The sequence below is a fragment of the Ascaphus truei genome, chromosome 5, assembly GCF_040206685.1.
Source record: "Ascaphus truei isolate aAscTru1 chromosome 5, aAscTru1.hap1, whole genome shotgun sequence".
NCBI classification, from domain to species: Eukaryota; Metazoa; Chordata; class Amphibia; order Anura; family Ascaphidae; genus Ascaphus; species Ascaphus truei.
Genome location: NC_134487.1, coordinates 12,963,758 through 12,980,763, shown reverse-complemented (window position 1 = coordinate 12,980,763; position 17,006 = coordinate 12,963,758). Strand labels below are relative to the sequence as shown.

Sequence of the window (17,006 nt, the reverse complement as noted above, 5' to 3'; positions counted from 1 at the left end):
GCAGAGGCGACAGGGGCGCGTGTCGGGGGGCGCGGCTGTGACATCACGGAGCTGGCAAACCGATCCCGTGACCCGGCCGTCGCGCGGGAAATTCAAACTTGCCTATTGCGTGAAGCACCGGTCTCCCCGTCGCGCTTGTGCTCGCGCGCACTATACATAAATACCGTGGCGTCCTAGTGTTTTGTTTTCGGAGCGAGCTACGTCGCTCACGCCGTCTCCTGCACTATGGACGCAGCCTAAGAACAAATCAGGAGGAGATTAGTTTATTGAAGTTACCAACCCAATGGAGGTTATATCAGGGAATATCTGCACTGTGTGCTCTGTTTATTTAGTTTTATCAGGCAATTATTGTTGTTCATCACGTTGGCTGATAGCAGAATAACTACTTTACACATAACAAAGGAACAACATTGACAAATAACAATTTGTCTGTAAGTAGAGGAGGTTACAAACACACTTATCACAATAGATAAGGTAAAGATCATTAAAATACTCCCAAGCCATTTGGTAACTACATATTAAATATGCCACTGTCATTTTCAGCGACTTCTGGAATTTTAAAATATTAGGTAGCTATAAAACATGCGCTAAATTGAAATTCTTCTGCGGGTTTTTGTTTCTTTTTTCAGACTATAAATGTAATATTTGTCATTGTATTTTTTGTCTTTGAATCTAAATGTAAAAAAGCACCAATATTCGGGTAGTTGATAAGTTTGGAAACACTGAGTAAGTGACACTGCCAGCTTGTCTGTGGCAGCACAAGCGTGCAAAGCACACTCGGTGACCATTGGTTTCCACCTGCCAGCTGTTTGGAGAAGATGTCACACTTTGAGGGGGATTGAGAGAGATTCAGGACAGTGTTACAAAGCTGATCAATGATTCGGGTACATCTTTGTCAAGACCTGACAAGTGTTGAATAACATTTTTGATGCTGCAGTACTTGTGTGCTAGAGCAGGGGTGCTCAAACTCCAGTGTACAAGCTCCCTTAACAGGTCAGGTTTTCAGGATATCCAAGCTTCAGCACAGGTGGCTTAAGGCCCGTTTTATAGTGGCAGGCGCCCTACGCCGTGCGCGCGCGTATTTTTAGTTGGCTGACGACAGTCAGCCTTTCTATAGATGTGCCGCGCGCACGGCAGGGAGAGGGGAGCCGACAGACAGCGGCGAAGATAAAGAAATTCATCTTTTCGCGCCGCTGCGTGTGCGTGTGCGTGTGCGGTAAATAATGCGTGTGTGTGGTAAATAATTGCACAAATAAAAAAAAAATTATGAAACTTTTTTTTTTTAATTTAGAAAAAAAAAATCTTACTTAAGACCTAATTTCACGCACACAACATATACACACACATACACACATATACACTTACCTGCAGCTCCCGGCACTATATACAGGAAAAGCATGCGGCACGCGCGTTCGCACAGGAACGCACGGACGCATCCTGTATATAACAGCCCTTAATCAGTCGAAGACTGAGCTTCTGAGCCACCAGTGCGGAAGCAGGGACTGATTGAGCAACCTGTGCTGAAGCAGGGGCTGATTGAGCAACCTGTGCTGAAGCAGGGGCTGATTGAGCCACCTGTGCTGAAGCTGGGATATCCTGAAAACCTGACCTGTTAGGATGGCTTGAGGACTAAAGGGGGCATTCTTTGTCCGTGCTGAGGTGGATGTACAGTATTTCTGATTGGTGTAGATTGTGTCTGCCTTGGAGTCTCTGCACCTTTTCTTGAACGTTTATAGAGTGTAAACTCCTTGGAGCCTTGCCTACTGTAACAATGTATGCTAATGTTTCAGAATGTATTGTTTGCGTCTTCCAACCCTATTGTACTGTGCTACGCAATATGTTGGCGCTTTATAAATAAATGATGATGATAATGACTCTTGGTGCTCATGCTTTCAGCTCTGGAATAGGTTGGACCCCATGGGCAGAGCAGTAAAGGCATTTTTCTTTTTTTCATGTACTGTAAATATTTGGATGTATGTGGTATACTACACGGCAACTGTCAAAAGTGCTTTAAACGTGTACATTTTATTGTAATACATCTTATTTTATATTTTGGGGGGTGTAGTTTCCACCTAATTAAAACAGAGATGCCGTTATTCATATCTATATATTTATTATTTACCATAAATCTAATATGTCCCCCTGCCTTGTATTTATGCTGAATACTATAATTATTGTTTCTAACGTGTGTAGACATATGCCCATAGCCACCTATGCCCATAGCCACCTATGCCCATAGCCACCTATGCCCATAGCCACCTATGCCCATACCTGTTACAGCAGAGATTGTGCCTTTTAACATTTTTTCATTTACATTAATACTATACAACTTTTGATCCGTTTGACCGATTCCCAGTTCTGTTCTTGTGTTTTATGGAGTTTGTTAAAGTTGACCTCATGTTCTCTCAGCACACCCATAGTAATATAATAATAATAATTATTGTTTGTTCTTGCATATCTCCTATGATTTCCTGCAGCATACCTTTAATGCGTGTGCCCCTTTAGCACCCTTTAGCACCAGTGATGTCTCCATAGATATAGCTTTAGATATACCATGGTCATGCATTCCAGCATATATAAGAAAAGCTGTGAGATATATACGTACATGTGAGGTGTATACGTACATAATAGCAGAAAAGGGGTTGTACTGGTGAGTGGTTTTCATTATTTTGCCTCCACATTGTACTTTTGTAAAGGTTCGTACAGGCACATCCCGCATTAACATACACAATGGGACCGGAGCATGTATGTAAAGCGAAAATGTACTTAAAGTGAAGCACTCCCTTTTTTCCTCTTATTGATGCATGTACTGTACTGCAATCATCATATACGTGCATAACTGATGTAAATAACGCATTTGTAACAGGCTCTATAGTCTCCCCGCTTGCACATAGCTTCGGTACAGGTAGGGAGCCGGTATTGCTGTTCAGGACGTGCTCATAGGCGCATGCGCGAGCTGCCGTTTGCCTATTGAGCGATATGTCCTTACACGCGAGTGTACTTAAAGTGAGTGTCCTTAAACCGAGGTATGCCTGTATAGTGGTGTAATGCACAGTTAATGCATTGACTTAAAATCAAATGAATGGCAGCATTATTAACTGTGTGTTATGTCTTCTCAGTGTATTAAATAGGAGATTAAGTAGCACTGTGCTTGGACAAAAGCCAGTTAAGTTGCTATTCCTTATAGGCCTTTCACCTAAGCATCCAGTTTGTATCAGGGGGCATTGTTGGATGTTTATGTTGTCTTGAAAGTGTCTTTACTTAAAAAAAAAATATAAATAATAAAAAAATAAAAATATCAATTTTAGATCTAAAGTATTAAGGATGCAATGTTTAAACGGTATGTTCTGAGCTGTGCGATAGCGCACCCTGTACACCTGCCTTAAATGATCTTATACTCTTATTATTGTCAGAAGTATAGCCACGTAGCCAAGAACGTACAGGACCATATATACTAAGCAGTCTTCTGCCATAAGCACCTTTCGACACTGGAGGACATTAAGAACAATGGGACTGTGAGGTGACGACCAGCGCTGTAAGATGTTTTGGCAGAAGACTGCTTAATACTGTATACAGTGTGTGGGCCACAGAGAAAATGACAGACTTTCCCACTTCAGCGGTCTTTAACCTTTAGACTCAGAGTTCACGTCACAGCTGCTGCTGCTGCTGCTCCTCCTCACTCATATTTTAGGCTATTAGGACGTTACTATTTCTGGAGCAGTTTTAGAAGACACAAATCAGCATGGTCCTTACAGTAAATAGTGCGGCGGTATTGCAGCCTGGGGTGGATGCAATTTAAGATAGTTAAACTACTACCCTTGGTTGCATCGAAAGAAATCTCCCAGAAACGGTGACTGAATGACCAAGCCGCATACTCTTTGAAGTGCAGGGAGAGATACTCATGCATTTGTACCTACAGCAACTCCTGTACTCTCTAACTACAGTATATGTCTCATTCTATAACACAACCGCATACTGCTAATACAGAAGAATGAGTTATAAGGCCCAGACTCGTCCAGTGGACAGTGATACTGGGAGTTTGCCTAGTCATCTTGTTCCTCAAATGCATATCTTATTGACCACGGTTGGCACCATAATGATACTCTCTTGGAAGGTGACTTTCAGAATGTGGCACAGTGCAGTACTTTGTTTATTACTGTCACTTTGCAGAGAAGCAGTAAACACAGTTGTACACATTCCCGTTTACGAGTGGAGTGCAGCGTTAAGCTAATTGAATACATGGCTCCTGTTAATTATTTTGCTACGGCTAATTGATATTCTCAGAGCGGAGTCTCTGCTGCCAATACAATTAATTTTACCTTGGCAGTCTTATTTTTCATTTTTTGCAGACGTGCATTTTTTGCGGATTTTTTCTTAAGTTTGTGGGTCAGGTCTTGCTTTATTTGCAGTATTTCTCATGGCAAATGAATAGCTTTTATTCACTTTTAAGCTCATCTACTTTCAGAGCCATTAGCCTGCTACTATTCATTGATTATAGTTATTTTCAATAGGTACTCTCTGCACACAATAAAGATGTTGCTATTTTTTCCCTGAGGAAGGTGTCTGATGAGAGCGAAACGTTGACTCTTACTAATAAATATGTAGTTTTTTTTTATACTAATCAATTTTGGTGTTCTTTTTGCTCATTTTAGCAGTTACTTTCAGACAAAGTTTGCCAATGTCAGGGATTCTTTTTGTCCATTTCATTTTTATTGTGTATAGAAGTTTTTATTGGATAAAAATCCATGCTATCCTTTTTTGGGTATATGGGACAAAACCACCCCATGCTGCTAAAACATGAGCCAAAAACACCCCCCACATCCCATTCCGCCTCCATTATGCACCTCCACTTTAGCTTTCATTCACGAATGAAGGCAGATTAACAAAATAATCAACCATGACAGACATATCTAGCCTCTAATGTTACGGATTTAGTAATTACTTTTTGGTACTTGGAACTTTGCAACAGTAAATACATTTGTGGAACAAACAATCACATTTGTTTTGTATGCCCCCTTTGATTAAAAAAAAAAAAAATCCTGTTTAAAAAAAATAAAAATAAAATAGTTTTTAACAAGCGTATCAAACTGGCAACTCTTGACATTGAAGGAGCAGTATATAGATAGACAGAGGCACACCAATTGCCAAAAAAGGGAAACCTTATAGAAGTCCTGCTGCAGACTAACACATAAAAGCCCCAATGTTCCAACTGAGGGCACAGACATTGTATAACGCAATAAAGATGGAGGCACACAGTTTTAGTTGCAAAAAAGATTGCTGGGGCTTTACTCCATGTTTGTAGCAGACCAAATTACGTTTCGGGGACACAGCCCCTTCCTCAGATAATTGCCACTGGTGTGCAATGATCTCAGGAAGGGGCTGTGTCTGCTACAAACATGGAGTAAAGTGTCTGCAATCTTTTCTGCAACTAAAACTGTGCGCCTCCATCTTTTGTGCGATGTACTTGACATTGAAGGAGGGATATCACATTTCAAAAAGTGACAGTGATTTTTGCAAGGTGGTATAATCATTTTAACAAACCATTGTTGTCGCTGTCACGGGAGACCAAGACTTATACACATATTAATACCGGGATTCTGGACTGAGCACACAAGATGAGTAAAATAAATTGTAATTTGTTTCTTTTCAGACAGACACGCATATCTTCACAATATACACTAAATAAAACACTTACTGGGATGGGAAAAGGAAATCAAATGTCCTTGGAACGAAGCAAAGTCTCTGGGCACCCCTGCACGCATGCAAGTGGGTGCACACAATGATCCGTTTAACAGTTCCTGGATAGGGGCACAAGTTGCCACCCCTATATTTCCGCCAAAAGGAAAAAGTTTGTTCAATCCTTACAGGGTTCGTTTGGGAATCCTTAGCTCTAACGAATTCCAGAAGAGGGGGGTGATCCTTGGTTACGATATTATTAACCCCTCACACTCTGGATCCGCTGACACTGGAACTTGGTCAAATCTTAGTTGAATCAGGTGAATCTTAGATCGAACTGTTAGGGACTGGCCAGCAGGCATTTTTATAGGGTTGAGGGTCCTATACCTTACATACATAACAAATCCCGCCCGTGGGAACGTTTCTCCCACCTATCTCCGACTTACCAGTACTTTGCAGAAAGGGCAGAAGTTGCGTTCCGGTTTGAACGGAGCAGGCGCTAACCTCACACCTCAGCTCCTTGGCATACCGGGTCCAACCCCTTCCCTGGCGGCACTAAGTCTGGAGTTTGGCCACCAAGTGAAGTACCCATACTTTACACCGGTATCTGGCACTTACAATATCCCGGCCATCCTAACACCTAGGATTGCTGAGGCTTTTCAACTCCGGTCTTCTCATAGACATTGAGGCACCCACTCTGCAGGGTGTCTCTGAAGTATGGAGCTATGATGTGGTTTAGGGTTTAACCTACTTCTCACACCAATATACTTTCCTCCTTTCAAGTTAAGAAGCTAACAAGGTAACGGATACATTTTGACCGAAAAGCACTTCAGCTAGACCGCAAACCACTTAATCAATTAACCTTGCGGTTGTGAGGTCTAGGGCTTAGAAAGTGATCCATATACTTCAAAGCGGCCACTCATATATAGGCGCGCTTCTTCAATCAGCGCTTGGGTTAGCGCTCGCAGCTCCCCCTTGTGTCACAAAACCAATTGGCACAGTTCACATACAGTTCTATTACTGCAGCTATGGATTGAGCTGCAAAATGGGGACAATAAATCCCAATGCGATTTAGGGTTAATCACCCAGGTATAATGCCTTTATTAGTGGCCTGATTAACCCCCTATCGCCACAGTCGCTACGGTTCCATGTTTTCATGCTCTTGCTGGAGCTGTCCTACTTTCTTGTACCAAAAGAACATTTTCAAAACCTCTTATCTTAAAAATATGTACTTCTATGTTTATGTATGTTTGTAGGTATATCTTTATTTATATAGCGTCATTAATGTACCTAGCGCTTCACAGCAGTAATTCACGTGACATAATCATATATATTACAAATAACACATAATTATTTGAAGCGCTTCAGACATAAAAGTAACATTAGGAAAAGGAGTCCCTGCCCCGAAGAGCTTACAATCTAATTGGTAAGTAGGAAGAACGTACAGAGACAGTAGGAAGTTGTTTAACAAGATGTTAATAACCATCAAGTTACATAGACCCAAATAAAGTGACATTTTCAGGGCCAGGAAGACAGAGCAGCTGTACCTGTTTTTCCTATAAATTGTTTAAAACTAACTAACAATAGGCCATAAATTTGGTTATGCGCGTGCCTGTCTTTCAGTGAGTGGGACTCACACTCGGCGAAGTGGTGGGTGTGGGATTCTTCTGTTCTTTGTGGTTCTGTAGTATGATGCGTCTTACTCCGCATACATCTCACGGAAAACATGACATGTCTCATCGCCACCACCTTTCTCATTCAAACATTATGCCTTTTTCTCAGGTCACATGTAAATGCTGCTCATCGTGTACAGAGCAAGCCCTTATCTATATAATTATGGTGAACACATTGATGAAAGAAATAGTGACACATTAAATATCCAGCATATATTGATAAAATGAGTGATTGAATTACTGTCGCACATCAAATATATTTTTACCTTCAGGCTGAACTTAACTCTGTGTGCTTATTTGTCCATGCCTTATTTTAATACCAACATTTCCATAAAGCGTAAAGTCTGGTTCACTGGCTATTTGTACTTTGGCAGCTCTCCGTGGTTTACCAGGGCTGAGGTTTCTTTCGGTACCAGAATGTTTGTGCCGTTTCCCTGTGCTACATTATTAAGGATGGTCCATATAGGATTTTACAATTATAGCAAGGATTGGGACTTAACGCATCACCTGTCAAGTAAAATGATATTTATGTTCTATCTCCATTACTTCCATGTCCCCTTCAAGAATACATTGTGGTTTAATAGATCTCTCTAAGTGGACTGTGCCATGGATTTTTGACAGTGCAGTCAATGGAAATCTACATAGAGAACAAATCTATCAACAAAGAAACGTGCAGCCAGCGTGAGTCGCACCCACAGGCCACCCGGCAAAGGGACATGGACATGTGTAGATCCTCACAATTGATTAAAACGTTAAAAAAAAGTCATGCACTTGCATCACATTTAAAACAAAGACGCTTTGAGAATCGGATGGCGTTTCCTGGATACTGAACGCAGAGCTCCTCCAGTTCAACTGGTTCCGCCCTCGCAATGATGCCCGTCAGTGCCCAGATGATCAGCTATCCACATGCACCACAACGCTCCTTCACCCTACGTGTTTTACCTATCGACTACTTCAGGGGTTAATGACAGTACGGCCATTAAACCCTTGAACAAGCGGATAGGTGAAACAGTGATGCATTAGTGATGATTCAAGAATGTTGGGTTTCTTTGAGGCAGACAGCCCAGGATCTGGCTTTTGTTTATAGCCTTCTAAACTACACAAATTTCACTTTTGGTGGTCCATCAGTGATAACGCCCCCCAATAAGCAGTCACTGCGCATATTTTAGTGCAGCACAGAGTACTTGTAAAGCACTATATAGGAATTAAAGGAGCAGTTCTGCCTAGTTAGATAGGAAGCAGGGGGCTTCCAGAGCGGAGTGGCAACTCTGCAGACCCCCTGCTTACTGAGATGCTTACTGGGGAAGGTAATGTTGGTGCAGTCCCATGTAGGGAAAATAAAATAGAGCGTTAAAGAGGCAATCCAAGCCGCTTTCTGTTTTAATATATACAGCATTTGATTACCTTTTATTGAAAATTAATTACCTAAGCTGCCAATTGATTAGTACTCCATGTTCGGTCAGCAACATCCCCAGGTTTCACTAAATGGCGCCTTTTAGTTTCAATCACTCCTTCAGTCAGTGTAACTCAGCAGCTACAATGTATCCTTATATTACTAAGGTAACATTATCTATTATCTACAGCTCAAACTACTGGGAATATTGGCAACATATTGTCACAGGAAAGGGTAACAAAGATCTTGACATGCTGGGGAAATGTAATAAAACCTGCTATAGAAATCTAAGGATGCTCACTATACTAAAACTCATTAACAATGGCATGCAGAGTTTAATTTTATTATCTAATACTACAGAACTGATTTATAAAAATAAAAAAGACACATAGGATATTGCTTGGATTGCTCTTTTAAATGTACTTCGTCACGCAGGCCAATAGGAAGCCGCGACGTCCTCCATTGCTGAACACCGTCGGTCCATGTGACGCAGTGGTTCTAATCTTACATGACGTTCTGGCGGAAATTAACTTGGTTTAGCTCCGTGGACCCCCTGATTCCCACCTGTATAAAAAGGGGTGACAGGGTGGTACTGCTCGCTTAAGTTTAGAAATGGCATAATAGTAAAATATAACGTACATTGAGGTGATGATGCTGTAGTTGAAAAATGTATGTGGTTTGTTGCTATAAAATTATATATATATATATATATATATATATATATATAGTTACTGATAACTGTAGATATATATATAGATATATATCTCTCTCTATATATATAGAGAGATATATAGAGATATATATCTATATATCTAGTTATCAGTAACTATTCTCCTCTTTGCCTAAAACCTTCCAGCCTAACTGTGTTGTATTTATTTCCCTGTGCTTCAGGAGCTGAAAACCAACGTGAGTATGTTTAATAAAACATAGCCTAACATGTAAACGGCAAAGCTGATCATGTTTAAATTACGTTGGTTTATAGTATAGTAAAGGCAGCACCGTAGGAGCTGGGAGAGGAAACATTGTTTTCTGTATACGTACATTGTTTTTCCCCAAAAATATTTAAATGTAGTAACAGACGGGAGAAGGCGTAGGTGGTATAAAACTATGATACCTTTTATTGGACCTACAAGTAGTTGATATGTTACCATCTTCCGCACTTCTCAGGGTCCCTCGGACCAACCATCCTTTGTATTCTTCAGACCAACAAGTAGTTGATATGTTACAAGCTTCCTCTGAGTGGTTCCAAAGCTTGTCTGGATATCAACTACTTGTTGGTCGAATAAAGGTATCATACCCCCTACTCCCTCTCCCTCCTTCGTTACTATGTGGAAGAAAGGACCAACACAGAAACCCAGCCTTCTCTGCCTTAGAAATGTAATCAAAATGATAATCCCTTGTTGTTTGGAAACTACTGTAAACTTCTAAAGCCTTAAACAAAAGTGTTTGATATGTTGAGTATTTTCAAAAACTCCATCCGGCTATTTTTTTTTGTTTTTATGAAGGGATGAAACAACCTATTTATCTTTCTCTGTCTTTCCTGTAGGCAAAGAAGCTGGAAGAGAAAGAGCGGGACCTGAAGAGACAGGATGAATATTACAAGGAGCAGCTGGTTAAACTGGAAGAGCGGGTGAGTGTGTGTGCTCCATTTCAACCTCTGACTGTGATGGGGTCAGGATGCTATACAGATGTAGCAACGTAATGGTTGCGCAGCTGGGAAAACTGAGGTCAGGATCAACGGCGAAAAATCTCTGCGTAGGGGGTGCCATACGGAAGAAAGAACCAACCCCCCCCCCTCCCCTCCCCGCAGGTAGACGCGGCTGTTAATGTCCCCAGAGACGCTGCATTTTTTTTTCCATCCCGTTGCTTCAGGACAGTAAATCGTGCTACATCTGTGTTTCAGCATATTGGCATTGGTAAAATCTGTCTGCAATATACGGTTACTATTAGTATTTTACTGTAGCACTTTCTGTGTGCATAGTTTTTCCACAGTACACGTACAGTATATTGACAATTTAAGAGGGTTAATCCCATACGAGGGAAAGAGTAGCAAACCTGGAGAAGTAAAGAGAGTCCCTACCTTGAAGTGCTCATCATATTTGGAGAATGACAAGAGACATAGGCCCCTATATATTCTCTGAAGCAGTCTTCCCCTTGCTCAGGAAGTTGTAAACTCCGTTCAAATGTGTTATGCAAGATATGACCACCCCCCCTGTTATTTGTACTAGAGCATCACATGGATCTATTGGTACATTTTAAGTTGGCTTCCAGAGACCAGCTGTTGGCTATGAATCAGATATAGGTTTCTCTTTATCTAGTTTGAAACAGCGTTATGTGTTTTCATCATGCGGATGGTTTATATGGCAAAGAACAATGCAATATGAAGCCTTTCCGTAGCTCTCCCAGCAATGCCAATCCCTTCTAACTGCTACACGGAGTATATCTCACCAACTCCTCCATACTCTACTGTTCAGTCTTTTATAAACATGTACAGTTATTTCATGTGCTATATCATCATATATCCTGTGTACAAGTAGTCCTATTGCATTGTTGTATCTCCCATTACACTTACATTGTAAGCACTTACAGTACCTTTCTGTGAATGTAATTTTACATATACACACACTCATACATATACGCACCCATACAGTACATACACACTCATAAACACACAGTTGAGATCCAGTCTTCCATGTGTCCTCCAAACCTGCTTCTTTCACCCGATGGTCACATGTCATGTGGTCACATGTCATGTGGTCACATGAATGAACTTGGCCAACAGATTTATTTTTCCGATAGCAGTAAAAGGTGCCAGTCTGTGGGAATTTCTAGTTGTCAGTCATAACTTCCTGTGTGAGCTCATTATTCAATATACCTTGAAGCAGCTTCACTGTGCTGAACAAGATTTTAGTCCCAATAATTTGAATAGAGCGGATCCTTTTTCCAGCAGTGTGGCTTTTCAGCACACTTGGAGAGCCAGGATATAAAGAAGCAAGTATGAGCCTTTTATATTTATTGCATATTGAAAGCTTCTTATACCTGAGCTTCCTTCCTGGTCCGATGATGATCATTTCTGAGAGACTACACATATTATCATCTGGTTTCAGGCAACTATTGAGCAGACCCTTTCAGTGTTGGCATTCTTAAATATTCCAGTCACTGAGGAAATAATTGATTAATCAAATTGTGAAAAGCAAATACTACATGCTGAAAAAGATATAAGATGATAATTTAACATTGGTTCCAAACCTTTGCCCAAAATGGGGCTTCTATGGGGTTGGTCCAATTCAGTAGAAGGTAGTCGTAGCTCACTTTTAATCTTTTACAAACTGTGGTCTCTTAGACGTCAATGAAATCTAGTTGGGAAGTTGTTATTTTATTATTTCATTTTGGTCCTGAATACTCTGCATGTTGGATCATTTCTACGTCAGGACACATCCTCCTAAAACAAGGAGGAGCCGGCACTCCAGAGGTCCTGGTCCGAAGGTGCCGGCTCCTTCTTGTTTTTGGAGGATGTGTCCTTTATTATACAGTCGGTCTCCCCAGTGGGGGATGATCGCTGTGCACTTGAGGCAGTTACATAAATCCAGTGAGAGCACCGAATTCTTTCTTCGGATAATTTCTACTTGACAGCAATATAATACAGGCAGTCCTCGGTTATCCAATGGAATCCGTTCTGGATGTGGCGCTGGATAGTGAAACTGCTGTAAAGCGAGTCCCATGTTAATCAGTGGCGGTGAGCGATGTATAACGCATTCCAGCGTCAAAAAAACGGCCCTTAGGGTTGCATTGTAAAGCGTTGGATATGCCATTAGTTGTAAAGTGAAACGTTGGATAGTGAGGACTACCTGTACAATCATACACAGGGCTCGCATTTGGCTTTGCATGATATCATGTACTGAGACAAACAAAATTCTCATTTCAAAATAAGATATCAGTGAACATTTAAACAACACTTTATAGAGAAATATACAAACAATGTACTGAACACTTAAAGGGATTGTTCACACAATACAGGAGTATGAGTGTTTAACCAAACTAAATGATAGCACGAATCTATTGGCTATCATGCTATTGGACGATGTAGAGCGGCTACCTTAGAGATTACGTTATTTCAGTTAGCAAAGTACAGTGTATTAAAGTTGCAATAATGCAGAAGTATTTAGCTATACAACATATTCCTTTGTAGTTTAGTTTTTTTCTAAGTTGCACGCCGTGGCTGTGTAAATTTAGGCCTGAATGCCTAGATGTGTAAAGCACAAGGAAAGATATCAGATGTTACAATAAGCGCTCCTCGTGTCATGGAGACTGATTATTGCAGCGATTCTACGTTAGGAGGTAATCGGGGCTGTGTTATAAAGTAGTTTTCCAAAATCAAATTGTTTTTATCAGTCTTCAGAATAGGTTACTGTTGGGTAATTTTACAGTGTGATGGAACTGGAAATAGCATGGTGAATGCAGTTTTGATACATTCGTCGATTGGGTGTAATGTCACCTTCTATCCGCAGCGGAGAACGGCTGATGTGGTCAGCGGTGCTTCCCAGGCTACTAAAAAGCTTCTGTGGAAAATGACTTTTTGAAACCTAAGGATTGGAGGAGCGATAGTTTAGCGTATGTGAATGGTGAGTCCATTGCTGGCATATGAGCAGACTTGAGACAGCAGGAATAGAGGCATAATCCTCTTCTCAGATGTGATGTGAAGCTGTTAATGCGTAGTTAACTGTGTAGTAACTTCTATTCAAGTGAAAAGCTTGCTGCATGGTACCATTAGAGCACTGGTGGGCAAGAGGGACTTCAGCTGCGGCCCCCAACCTCCTCTCTCCCCGGTGCTTTCATCCTGCAGTTTGAGGGGCAGAGCTATGAACGGGGCGGGGGGGGTGGGGGAAGGCTATGAACGGATGGAGCGTGGCAAGCGGGAAATGACAGTGAGGGTGAGAGAGGGGGAGGGAGGAGTAGAGTATGAGATCGGTACACAGAGAGAGGAGAGAGACAAGCACAGAGAGGGGGAGAAGTCGGCGCAGGGAGGGATGTTATGTTACAGAGCGGTTATTTGGGGCGATAGAAGCTATATCTCAATAGGCTGTGCACCCTTTTAGGGGGTGCGGCCCTTGATGTCTATCATGTAACGCACCAGCGCATTCGAGGCTTCTCACCATATTGAATGGGAGCCATAGATTAGTTGCGAAGGTGCTGCAGTATTCACCCTGCTTGCAATGGAAAAGCAGTTCCATGGCACCCCTTTGCTTGATTTTCTTTGTAGTACTGCCCTGATTTCTTTCTAAATTTAGTCCTTTTACAAAATGTAATTACCTTATCCATGTCAGTGGTCAAATAGCCGTCAGCCCCTCTGAGATCTGCTTTATTTATTTTTTTTGTCTCAGCTGTCTCTCCCCATATCCCTGCTCTGAGAAGGGTGACACCTCGCCACTGAAGGCCGCAAGATATTTTAAAAGTGACAGACATCATCTGCCTGTGAATATGTATAATAATTCCTCTTCATAAGGAGCAGGCTGAGCTGACACTAATCTGTTCTCTTGTCATCTCCCTTTATTATCATTGCCTCTGCTTTTTCTCCTCTTAGTGCAAAATAGGAAGCGTCTAATTGGAAAAACCAAAGTAATCAAAAAGTCAATTAATCATATAGATGAGCTGTGACACTTTGTGATGCAATAGCCTGGAATCATCCCCGAGTTGCCGACTAGGTATTAAAGTGCTTTTTAATTTACAAATGATCTGATGATTTCAGTGACATTGACTGAAAGATAAGTGGTCTAAATACAGTTTTCATTGACCATTAAATAATCAATTTCAAAGTCTCAAACATGTTGGAGTGTATTAGGGTGTTGTGTGTTCTGCCCCAATAGCCTGTTGCTTTACCTAAAGATGTAGATGCAGCAAATTAAAAAGTGTGTCTGTCCAGTAAGTATTTATTACGTAATTAGCACATCTCTGTATCCCCATTGTACCGCGCTGCTGAATATGTTGGCGCTTTACAAATAAACGATAATAATAATCCACTAAACCAAGGACATACTATGGGTTAGACCAGGGGTTTATGCAGAAAGGAGACAGGCACACAGACAGTCACACAGACAGGCACACGGTCCTAAGCATGGGAAATATTAATGTGCCATGTATCCAACGTTTCGGCAATACTGCCTTTTACAAGGTGAGCCCTCACTGTGTGCCTGTCTCCTTTCTGCATACTGGCTTACTCTGGGACCCAAGGATCTCCCTGGACGAAGTGCACCGGCATGTTACTGTTAGAAAGGGGTGCTCATCTGCAGTCCACAAGGGCCACCAATAGGCTGGTTTTTCAGGATGTCCCTGCTTCAGCACAGCTGGCTTAATCAGAGGCTCAGTCTTCAACTAAGCCTCTGATTGAGCTACCTGGGATATCCTTAAAACCTGACCTGTTGGTGGCCCTTGAGGATTGGCGTTGGCCACCACTGGTTTAGACGTGTTGCTGGGAATATAGGGCATTGTATTGATGAGCCAAAACACGGTCTTGTTGATTATCGAACATTAAAGCTGCAGTTCATGCTCCTGTAATCGATCGCTGAAAATAGGCTGGGGGTTCACTAAATGCATCTTGGGTCCTCTTCTGCTGCCCTGACACACAAAATTCTGTGAGGAAGGTCATGTGACCAGGCAGGTACTAGATTCAATTACTTCCCTGCTAGGGAGAGGGCAGGGCTCAAAAAGCTGATGCTGTTTCAGAAGGGGAAGGGGATGTGACTTTGTAAATTGTCGCTATAGGAACAAAAATCCTTGTTACATTAGAATACGATATAGATATAGATATAGAACAGCCGGCACTCCAATGAATAGGGTAGGTGCATGTCCCATAATAAGTAGATAAACATACGATACCGTTCGCACGGGAATTAGCAGACAGCACTCAGGTTAAGATTTGTAGAATATATATTGTAGAAAAGACACAAATCACCAACGTTTCGGACCCACAAACGAGACCTTCCTCATATATGCTACAAGTATTTTCTCATAGAACAGAACTGATTTATTTATTTAAAAAAAAAAACATACAGGCATGATATTGCTTGAACTGCAGCTTTAAATTTAGAAATATACTATAATCCCTATGTTCGCACATATTTTTAACTCCTCCCTCTTCTCTGGTACCTTTCCCTCTTCCTTCAAACATGCAACAGTCACACCATTACTCAAAAACAGCAAACTTAACCCTACCTGTCTTTCTAACTATCGACCTGTCTCCCTCCTGCCTTTTGCCTCTAAACTCATTGAGCGTCTTGTATTTTCTCGCTTGCTCCATTTTCTCAACACCTATTCTCTCCTAGACCCTCTACAATCTAGCTTTCACACTGCTCACTCCACTGAAACAGCCCTCACTAAAATAGCTAATGGCCTCCATGCTGCCAAAGACAGAGGTCATTACACTCTGCTCATATTACTCGACCTCTCTGCAGCGTTTGATACTGTGGACCACCCTCTTCTCCTTCACATTCTCCATACTCTTGGTATTCGTAACAAAGCTCTATCCTGGATCTCCTCTTACCTATCCCATCGTACTTTCAGTGTCTCTTCTGCTAACACCTCCTCTTCCTCCTCTCGATCTCTCTGTGGAGCTACCCAGGGCTCTGTCCTGGCACCTCTTCTCTTTTCTCTGTACATACTCTTTCTAGGTGACCTAATCACATCTCTTGGTTTAAATATCACCTCTATGCTGACGACACACACATTTACTTTTCTACCCCTGACCTTACACCTGCTGTACAGACCCTAGTTTCTGAATGTCTCTCTGCGATATCATCCTGGATGGCCCTCTGCCGACTTAAACTCAACATGTCAAAAACAGAGTTCCTCATATTTCATCCCAAAGCTGGCCCCACTACCTCCATCCACGTTACTGTGGGAAGTTCTGCCATACACCAAGTAGCCCAAGCACGCTGCCTAGGGGGTCACATTCGGTTCCTCCTTCACATTCAAAACGTTTCTAAAACCTGTTACTTTTTCCTCTGCAAAATTACAAAAATACACCCCTTCCTCTGTTGCTCCACTGCTAAAACTCTGACAGTCCCTCATTCTCTCCCGTCTCGACTACTGTAACCTCCTGCTGTCCGGCCTTCCTGCCTCTCACCTGTCTCCCTTTAATCTATCCTAAACGCTGCTGCCAGAATCACTCTACTCTTTCCTAAATCTGTCTCGGCGTCTCCCCTGCTGAATCCCTCTCCTGGCTTCCGATCAAATCCCGCATCTCACACTCAATTCTCCTCCTCACTTTT

General features: G+C 41.8%; 1 protein-coding gene across 2 annotated transcripts in view; it reads left to right on the top strand.

Annotated features, from left to right (window-relative positions):
* The window catches only part of CHCHD3 (coiled-coil-helix-coiled-coil-helix domain containing 3), a 272,832-nt gene that overhangs the window by 141,637 nt on the left and 114,189 nt on the right, over nucleotides 1–17,006 (top strand). The window contains exons 5-6 of one of the 2 annotated variants that reach the window (XM_075599346.1): nucleotides 9,634–9,648; nucleotides 10,289–10,372. In XM_075599346.1, coding sequence (XP_075455461.1) covers nucleotides 9,634–9,648; nucleotides 10,289–10,372 — 99 coding nt within the window. The remainder of the gene's footprint in view (nucleotides 1–9,633; nucleotides 9,649–10,288; nucleotides 10,373–17,006) is intronic. The other variant, XM_075599347.1, reaches the window with a different exon arrangement.